This window comes from Seriola dumerili, unplaced genomic scaffold (assembly GCF_002260705.1).
Source record: "Seriola dumerili isolate Sdu_G_001 unplaced genomic scaffold, Sdu_1.0 BDQW01000024.1, whole genome shotgun sequence".
In the NCBI taxonomy this organism is placed as follows: Eukaryota; Metazoa; Chordata; class Actinopteri; order Carangiformes; family Carangidae; genus Seriola; species Seriola dumerili.
Window position 1 is genome coordinate 2247128 of NW_019174279.1, and position 9874 is coordinate 2257001.

The window sequence follows — 9874 nt, forward strand, 5'->3', positions numbered from 1 at the left end:
AGCCTAGTGTTGACCTAAGGTGTGACAGTAACTGCCCTTACAGCACTCAGCCTGCTCTTACAGGAAGATCAACTTCGAAGAGATCAAAACTCCAGCAACACTTGTAGTATAAAGAGCAACTTTATAGTGCTGTTAACATCAGCCCTGCCTATTTTTGCTGGTGATCCACTGACTTTTAGATCTTTGGCATGTTTGTGTGTGGTTTTGAAATCATTACATGGACTATTGAGATCTTACCTTCACATTTGAACTGTTAAGTAATTCTGATGCATGCTTAACCTAATGGGTTTCCGTAGACATACAGGAAATAAACTAAATGTTTTCTTTTTTTCTTTACCTTATTTTAACCTCATTTTGGATTTCATACATGAATTGTGTATTATATATTATTAACTTCTTACTTGATTTGTGAGTTCAACTATTATTTATAGATCTGGGTGCCTTTTCCCAAGATAAGATTAAAAGATAGGTTGAAATATGCACAGTTAATATGAAGAAGTCATGAGTCACTGTTGTTCCTAGTTCTCATCTTCTAATGTCTCAAAATTTGTGGAAAATTGAATTTTTAATTTCATCCAAAGCTAATATGGCAGCCTGAGTTAAACAAAAAAAGTGTATACACCCAAAGTTACACTAATAAGACCAATTTTGGTTGATACCAGCAGACTGCAAAATGCAGGATTTATAATGCCAAATTAGAAATCAAAAAAATCAAACAAAGAAGCTAAATGGAATGCACATTGTTCTATGTATTTCTTTTTAATACAAGCATTTATTGTGTCATAATTACATAAAACACATACGGTTAGAGGATAATTATTTGGACTTAGAGTCTTTAGTAACTAAATTAATTATTCTTCATCATTGATCCAGGATCATCACTCTGTGTCCCTGAGGTCGGTCATGTCAGTCACTTAGTGGCTCATATTTATTATGGGAGGAAAGCTGAAGTACAATATCACTGGACTGTGGGCAATTTTCTGAGTGACTCATAAGAAGAGAGAGAAAAAAAAAACATCTGGTGAGTTCAAACCAACACAAAAAAACTAAAGGTCTAATCATTAATTATGAAATGTCCAGGTAACAGCAGGTGGAGAGAGGATACAGTATGTTGGTTACATGGACAAATAAATAAATAAATAAATAAGACTGGGGCTGCAGAAACATGTCATCAGACTTTAACCGAACAAATGAATCTGTCCACTAATATGTGAAGGGTCAGTGTCACAGTCTTCCTCATAGCTGTGATTTACTTGTCTTTCTAAATGAGTAGCCAACAACACTATGACATCATCAGGCATGTTTAAGCTGAGTGACTCTGGCTTTTCATACTTTTATCCAGGTGAGGTGAACAGAACTCTGGGAACAGCAGGTAAGAAATTATGTCTCGTGTCTGGTTTGCATGCCACCACCGGGGGTCACTAAAGCTTCTTTTTTCCACTCCATGTTTCAAACCAGCTATGGCCTTGTGTTGTCCTGGTAATGAGTGTGTGATGCAAATTTTAACAGTTTAATATGTGTGTATCACAGCAAAGGGTGAAGGTCATGGACACGCAGCAGATATCTGGGGTTTAGCCTGCGTCCTCACCGAGGTGACAGGAAAGGTAAGGAGTGACAGTGACTGAGGGAGGAGACCCACTGAAATACAGTATGTGCTCACTAAGTTACTCTACCTCTGTTTATACTGTCAAGAAGAGATGCAGTGTAGATTAGCCTTGGCTTCTGTTTGTTGTAACAGTGCAGTATATTTATATTTTCATTTATTAAAACCGTAGGAAGTTGACTCGTGACTCAGGTAGTGATTCTCTCCTCGTTTTTATCTCAGCTCGCAGAAGGTGAGACACTGCCTTAGCAAGTATTTCAAAGAATTCCTGATTTCTAAATACTCTAATATTCATAGTACAGTTTTTTTTTTTGTCTTTGCTGAGGAGTAAGTGTCAAGTTGAGGCCTTCAGAGGATTTTCGAGTAAATCTAGTTACTGGTGAAAAGCTGTTCTTGTAAGTGGAGTGTATCCAAATAAAATGAGAAACAGGGCCTGTTCTCCCCCCCGTGGCCAAACACAAAACATCCAAACATCCAAACACAGACACTGGCACACACACCACAACTTCTGATCCTCTGCTGCTCTCATAGTGTTTGCTTTGTACAAACAATATTAATAAACTAATATGTTTTATTTTTTAAAAACTGAAATATATATTTTATTCCACCATGAAAATGTCATATTAGATTACAAGCAAAGAGGTAGTTCATTCTGCACTTTGTTGAACTTAAAATTTCAGTTTGATTTATCAGCAAGAATATTTGCCTTGACTGTATTCAAATATTTACCCTCTGATTTTAGAAGCATGTAGTCAAGCTATATTTTATCTTGCCTCATGTTCCTATTATAAGTTTCCTAAAGGAAGTTGCTCACCACAGTCCAGTTTCATGATCTTTATCTTGATGAGCTTATGCAGCATAGTGTTAGGACAAAACTACCTTGTCTGCATTGTGCTTTTAAGCAGGTTTGCACTTGTTGGACCAACAGGAACCTGTCAGACTGGTGTTTACAAAGTCTGCAGCCAGCAGCTTGCAGATTAGAGGCTGTGCAAAGAAGCAGCTCTGAGTAGGGTCAGGATTCCTTAGTTTCTGTTTAGAGGAACCTCCTTATTCCCATAGCTTGAGCCTTTGTCAATCTCAGTCTGGCCAATCATCCAGCGAACTCCCAGTGAAGCTGTGAAGGAAAGAGTCAGAGAGAGTACATTTAGAATAATATCTGAGCAAGTCACAAGAAGGGCCGACAGATTTTGAGATCCTGCACAGGACATGGTTATTTCCACAGTAAATTCAATTTTTAATTTTGTAAATTTGCCCTCACAGTATAAAGATTTTTCAGGATCTTATTTAAGTTACGTGTCTGAATTTGCCACTTTGAGACTGGAAACTGAGGGTTGAGTCCGTCAACAACCAATGTCTGGAGAAAATCCAAAAATAAGTTCCAGTTTAACTGACACTTTTCACAAAATGCTTAATACTGAGCTGTCACCTCCAAGAAAACTAATTTTGTCATTTTTACCTCAACCACAAACATGGCTAATCATTTATTGTGGAAACCGTAACATGTTCCTCCTGAACCCATGCTGTCAGGAAAAAATAATTTCTCTATTTAACATCTCTGTGAAACAAATTAGATAGATGAATGTTTAACTCTGAGTAAACACATGCCTGAATGCTGTTGGGGACATGCTCCCAAGACAGCTTAATCATATCTTCCAAAAAAAGGGGACTTACATTTGAGTTGTCAGATCTGCTGCTTTATGAAACATTTGAACAAAAAGGAGCTGGTTAAACTGAGGGAGGGACTGTTACACCCATTTTTGGGCTTGAATGCATGAAACAAACCTGCAGAGCAGAGAGCCACAGAAGCTAAGATGGTGAGCATCGATCCAGAGCTGAAGAGTTGAGCCAGTAGTAGGCCCAGAGGGTAGAGCAGCAAGCAGCACCAGAATAACCAGTTGATCAAGGACCAGGGTCGGCGTGGAGGGCTCACTGTGGGGCCAGGGAAACACCCTGTCTGTGTGTAGTGCTCCTGAAAGCTATCCTGCAGATACATCAATACAGACACAAGTCAATACCAAAGTCTCAAAATAAAAAGTGAGCCCAGGTTTGTTCTTTGACAGCCATGTTGCTGTCAGTGTGTCTAGAAAGTGGTAGGAGCCAAAATATAACAACTTTGTTTAATGTTTCACATTAGCCATTCAGATTAATGAGTTATTTAGGTCATGGAAAGTGTGAACAGAGAAGTATTGACAGAAGCCAAATCCACAAAAATACCCCAACAAAACAAGACAAAAAAACCACACCACAGTCCAGGATCTCCCACAGTATTTTATCCTCTTACATCTATCCAACTTATATGAAATAAAACACAAGCCTTCAGGGAAAAAGAGCACAGGCACTTTTTTACACAGTAAAATTAATTAGTATGTCTTTTTTTAGGCCATCAGGACTACTACACAGTTCCTCATGGGAAAACCTTCACTCCATCAGAAACCTCCACCTTCAACAAACTCTTACCTTTTCCTGGTAGAGTTTGTGGAGCCAAGCAGCGCACTCTGCCTCATCCTCTGGGATCATCTCTAGCGGGATTCTCCTGCAAGTAAAAGAGGGAAGTCAGATCTCTCAGATAAAAACAGATTGCATCACTAAAGAGGAAATGAAACAAAAAATCTTCACTGGAAAGCATTTCTTTGTACCTCACATATAAATCTGCATGATATTTCTTCCCATTAAGAATTCCAAGCAAGGTTGGTGATTCGTTGTTTCTGAAGTTCAGTGTGGAATCATAAACAGCCGCAGCTACACAAGACAAGACACACAGCAGCAGTTAACTGTACAACTCATTTAATTTGTAAATATTTCCCCTCTCAAAGACACCCAGCTCACAGTGTCTGGTATCTACTGGCAGCCATATTTAAACTCTTCGTCAGAGATGGATACTCACCAGTTCCTCTGAGGTTTTGGACAGTTACCCAGAATCCTTTGGTCCTGGGCAGAAGATGGTACTTCAGTTTGGGCAGACCTTTGCTCTCAGCCACCTGCATGCTGACCTGGTGCTTCTTTGGTGTGAAGCGTGTTCCTTCACAGTAAAGCAAGAACTAGTCCCAGGAAAAGAGAGTGTTCATCAACAGCGTTAAAGACATCACTCTCAGCCATCTTGATTTTATTATAACTCTCACAGGATGAAACTTACCCAGTAGTTTTCTGGGTAATCCCGCAGGTTCTGAAGACTCTGTGCCACTGTCCTTCGGTCTTCTTCCCATTTCCTCTTGCAGAAAACTATCTCAAGGAAGTACCACATCCAACCGATGATTGGCACATACGCCAACTCCTTCTTGGCTAAAACTTTTGAACTCTGGAAAATTTTAAATTGAAAGTACATTATGGAACTGGAGAATAGGCAAGGCAATAATCACATCAAGATTTCTGATTTGGTTTTTAGGCTTCAAAGAAAAGGAATTGAGATATGCACCAATTATTAGCCTTCCTTCTTTAGCACCAAAGACAATTATCTCAGTTTTGTCTTTGTTTAGTTGGAGGAATTTTCGGAACATCCACTCATTAATATGTTTGATGCATAGACCCAGTAAGTTAATAGGAGCATAGTCGGAGCTTTTTATAATTGAGTGTCGTCTGCATAAGTGTGATAAGTGATATTGTTCTTATGCATAATTCAGCCAAGTGGGAGCAGACAGAGATTAAGCAGGAGAGCTCCCAGAATTGAATCTTGAGGTACTCCACATGTCATGCTAATGGAAATTCCAAATCTATCAGAGCAGGAGTGTCCCCATCTATCTTAAAGAATCTCTTGAAGACTCATCTCTTCCAAGAGTACCTCCTCTACTAACACCTCTAACACCCTAACATGCCTAACTAGCACTTATTATACACCTCCGGTGCACTTCTTTACCTGATCTCCTTACACTTACTGAATACATGAAGTACTTACACCAAGGTCTCCTACTGCACTTAAGCTTTAGTGTTGTCCCTCACTTGTAAGTCGCTTTGGATAAAAGCATCTGCCAAATGATTAAATGTAAATGAATGTAATGGAAACAAAACAGTCCCTTTTTGCAGTTAGTGCTGAATTGCAAAAAAGCCTCAAGGTCAAAAAAAGGGCACGTGTGTGGTTCTCTGGGACACTTGTCTCTTACCCCCAGGACTCCGAATCTGTCACAGAAGGTCCAGCCACACAGGAAGTCTATCTCAAAACTATGATTGAGAACCACAATTGCATTCTCCTTTCCATACAGTGGATAACTCTTTGGGTCGGTGTAGAGCGTGCATTCTGTCCCAGACCACCACTCCAGGGCGGCTACCATCTCTGAAGATCAGGAAGACACAATGTTGAAAAAAATGGTAGTTTGACTGCGTTTGCAAAGTTGTCTTATGCTTCTTGCAGACTGATATTAAATATTTGATCTTCTTCATTGGAACAAAGTTATCACTGAAATGACAGATTTCTTCCCTCCAGCAGAAAAAAAAAAAAAACACAGTACCAACAGCCACATCATCTATGTGGCAGAAAATAAGAGCAACACTCACGGCTACTGACACAGTAGGCCAGTCGGATGTTGATCTTGCGGGCCAGCTGTTTACTGACCAGCCACAGAGGTAGAGTACAGAGCTGCAGCAGGTTGATGATGAGGCCGCTGACCAGGAACACGTAGCAGATCATCAGGTGACACAAGAACTGGGACTTCAGCAGCTGCAGGACGCCCATTGTTCTGTCAAAGTTCCACAGCTTAAAGCATTAAAACACAACCACTTCCTCGTGTCACACACACCTCCCTTCATCAGCCAGCTCTGTCAAACAAAGTCGTCAGCTGGAGTTGCCCTGGGCTGTGACAGCAACTGTTCTCACAGCACTGATCCCACTCTGACATAAAGGTTTTCTTTGACTGGATTTAATCTTCTGAATGGAGCCTCTGTGCTGGACTCTGCATAAACTGGACTGTGCATAAACGGCATATGACAGGGTAAATGTTTGCTCCTCACTGTAGCCTACTCTTTTTTGGGTATAGGGTCATGTATCATCATCAAGCCCATAACCATGTTGTAGTTTTGTCAGAGCATTTCCTTAAAGTCAAGTAATATGAGTTTACATGCATTAGCTCTGTTATTGAATCAGTGTGCTCTGAAAGGTCAGACCAATCCCACTTTAGTTTAGCAGCCTATAAGAAGGTCGCATTTTTTAGCTGTTCCACAGCACTGACAAACACTGTCCTTATTATTTACCATCAAACTGGTTTTGATGGTACAACACAGACATACAAGTCTGCAAAGTAGGTGGCAACAACAATAGCACGATAATAATAACACAAAAATACCACTTAAAAATTTCAAGCAACATTTACATATCAGTGGTGAGATGAGATGGAAATACAACTACACAAATGATCAGAATAAATACAATCAGTGACAAAGATTATTTCAACAGACTGTAGTTTGACAGAGTCAAATGTCAAGTTATTACTAATCCATAACGAACAGGAAAAACACCATCATTCATCTGACACGTGACATTTACCTGGCTCAGTCTATGTTCTTCAGGAGAGCTGTCCTGCCACAGGAATCTTCAATCTCACAAAAGTAGACAAATTAAAAGAAAACACCAGTCTTCACCATGTATCCATGCCACTTGGAATTCGTGCTGTTCTTCAGATTTCAGTCATGTTCATTTTCATTCTCTAGTTGACTCACTAAAAGAAAACTTCCCCCAAACAAGGAACCACACCCATCTGAAAGCCACGCCTGGACCCGAGGATGGAGACATGAGTGAGAGCTCTTCTTCCTTCTAGAAACTCTGGAGCCAGGTCGCCTGCAAAGATGAGGGACGTGGTCGCGGTGATCAGGACTGATTAAACCAGCAGAGCCGCTCTGTCACCATGGTGACCGATATAGCAAATAAAACTCCCTCATAAGTAATTAGCTCAATAAGATACATTTCACCTCAGGATGATAATAATACATTTAGTCTGAGGGTGATTTATCGAGTTCACCTTTAAAAAGTTAATCATTTTTAATCAGAACGTCAACATTTCCCGATACTGATACACCTACACGCAGTTGTTTCTTCGTGTCACAAACTGGGACTGAGTGAGACCTCTTTCTGTTTTTTCCCTCGTCTTTGCCTTGCCCTTATTTGGCCATAGGAAAGGCGGAGTAAGGGTGCATGCGCCGTGGTCTTTTCGTGATTAATGTAATCAAGCATCATAATGCCAACAAAAGTGACAGCTGTCTGAGGAAAACGTCGTCCCTTTGCTCGGTTTTGACAGGATCTGAGTAACAACCACAGAGTCATACAGAGAACCCCCCCCCCCCCCCCCCCCCAATTTCAACTCCGTTTAATACGGAGCCGTCATAGACTGTGAGGGAGCCATACTGACGGGGATTTTGCAGGAAACTGGTAAACAGTGTTGCCTCTTGGTGGACAGCACTCCCTGCAGGTAATATGTCGTATGTGCGTAAGAAAAAGTGATTTTACTTTCTTAAAGGAACAGTTGACCCCAAATGACTCCAGTCAACGCTTAATCACAAGAGTTAAGCCTCAGTAGCAGTAAGGTTGGGGTGTGACTCAAAAGAAGCATTGTACAAAAGTATTGATTTAGAGACTGGTGCTATCCGGTATTACAAAATACATAACACAGTAATTTCTTTACTGGACTCATTAACCTGTTGAATTAAACTTCTTGCTCCTTTAAATTGCCTCTCAAGCAAGTTTAAAGTTAATTTTTTTGCTCTACACAAAAAAGCCATGTTTTTAAGACTGCATCAAATGGAAATATTTCAGATGCCTTCTGCATGATGTGTTACACACTGGCTTAAAAATTGAGGCTGTTAATGGCTTTGATTTACGATTTTATAGCTCTGCCAGCAAAGCTTTCTCCTCATCTTGTTAAATTTGTTTATTATATAAAACTCCTTTTCTGGATATAAAGTCAGGTTTTATAAAAGCAAGATTCCTCCACCAACTTTGCAACACAAATAACTTTAACTGGCTAAATAATCCACTTCCCAAAATGAAAAGGTCACAGGAAAGGCGGAGTGTGGTCTGTGTGAGCTGGCTCATGGAAACACTGAGTTTAATAGAGTTTCTCTCCTCACAGAAAATAATACCATTCCTCAGCTGAAAGTAAAACAGAGCAGAAGTGGAAACAGATACACTAACATACAAGGCATCCACTTTTAATGCTTACTTCAGTTTTTGGCAATTTCCTCTTGCCAACACCAGAGGGAAATAGAGATGCACTGAACACAGCTCCCGTATTTTGAGGAAAAACATCCCCTGTTGCCCATATTGTAAATGTGCTCATATTTTCTGTTTTGCCTGCTTTAAAAAATGTTGTGATATGTTATCTATATGGAACCACCAAGCCAAGCCAAACAACATCTGATTATTTTTTCTTTGCAACCCAGAGACCCCTATATGGAGGTTAATGGGATCCACCTTGGGGATTGCTGAGAAGTGTTTCCAAGCTCTCTTTTTACAGGTCCCATAATGCTTCAGCCCTCATGTCCTTTACGACCAAATAACCTTGAAGAGAGGACATGCCTGTCTGAAGAGGTCCAACCATACGGTAAAGTAGCTCAGGAAGTTCTTTATGTTCAAATACCAAAGACAAAGAGTGTGAAGGGGCTCTAGGGAATCATGTTTAGTAAGTATAGTATGTGCACAGTCACTTTGTGGCTACAGAGGTGATGGAGCACAGCAGGTTTTACACTGTTAGCTGAACTGAGGAAGAATTGCTACGAATTCGAATGCACGTGTCAATTATTCTAAATCCCATAGCACCTTTACAAAGTGGCCAAGGTCAACACTGATGTGTATCCAACTCACTTTCAGGCATCCTGGTTAAATACACCTGCATCAGACTAGTTTAGATGAATCAGAAGTCATCATTTTATTTACTCAAGTTCAACACTCATTGCAAATGCAATGTTTAGGGGGTTGTGTTTTCTTTGTTACCTGATTTCATAGAAGGCGGAGACAATTTAAGAAAATCACACAATAAGACTTTCTCCACATTACATACAAAGCAGCCTAGTATGAGTGAAATTGTTGTGATACATGGAGGAAACCATTTCTATTTAGTTTATGCAGGCCAGGTTACACGCAGTCTCCTTTTAAACAGGAATAAAATGCCATCAGTGCACAAACTGGGAGGTCAGACAATACACAGAGGGTGATACATGGATTTAAAATCAACAACTCACTGCCTTTGTCCTCCTAGGTGCAGGCTTCTGTCTGTTAATGTGGAGTTATGCTCTTACTGTCTTTAGGGTAATTTGTGCAGTATTAGCACAAGTGCCCATTTTATTACCATAAAA

General features: G+C 40.1%; 1 protein-coding gene across 1 annotated transcript; it reads right to left on the reverse strand.

Annotated features, from left to right (window-relative positions):
* Window positions 1-771: 771 nt before the first annotated feature.
* Window positions 772-7295, reverse strand: LOC111234410 (1-acyl-sn-glycerol-3-phosphate acyltransferase delta-like). The gene is made up of 9 exons (XM_022762491.1): window positions 7074-7295; window positions 6089-6270; window positions 5698-5867; window positions 4737-4898; window positions 4488-4641; window positions 4240-4342; window positions 4061-4136; window positions 3386-3584; window positions 772-2717 (listed from the first exon to the last, which is right to left on the reverse strand). Exons 2-9 carry the CDS (start codon window positions 6264-6266, stop codon window positions 2626-2628), a joined length of 1134 nt encoding a protein of 377 aa, XP_022618212.1. The 5' UTR covers window positions 6267-6270; window positions 7074-7295; the 3' UTR covers window positions 772-2625.
* Window positions 7296-9874: the final 2579 nt, after the last annotated feature.

What these genes read in the sequence shown, in the direction of transcription:
- LOC111234410 (XM_022762491.1), bottom strand. Translation starts at nt 6,266, where the DNA reads ATGGGCGTCCTGCAGCTGCTGAAGTCCCAGTTCTTGTGTCACCTGATG. An exon ending in CCAAAACCTCAGAGGAACTG is followed by an intron (nt 4,343 to 4,487) that starts GTGAGTATCCAT and finishes TGTCTTGTGTAG; the next exon opens with CTGCGGCTGTTTATGATTCC. An exon ending in ACAAACTCTACCAGGAAAAG is followed by an intron (nt 3,585 to 4,060) that starts GTAAGAGTTTGT and finishes ATGTATCTGCAG; the next exon opens with GATAGCTTTCAGGAGCACTA.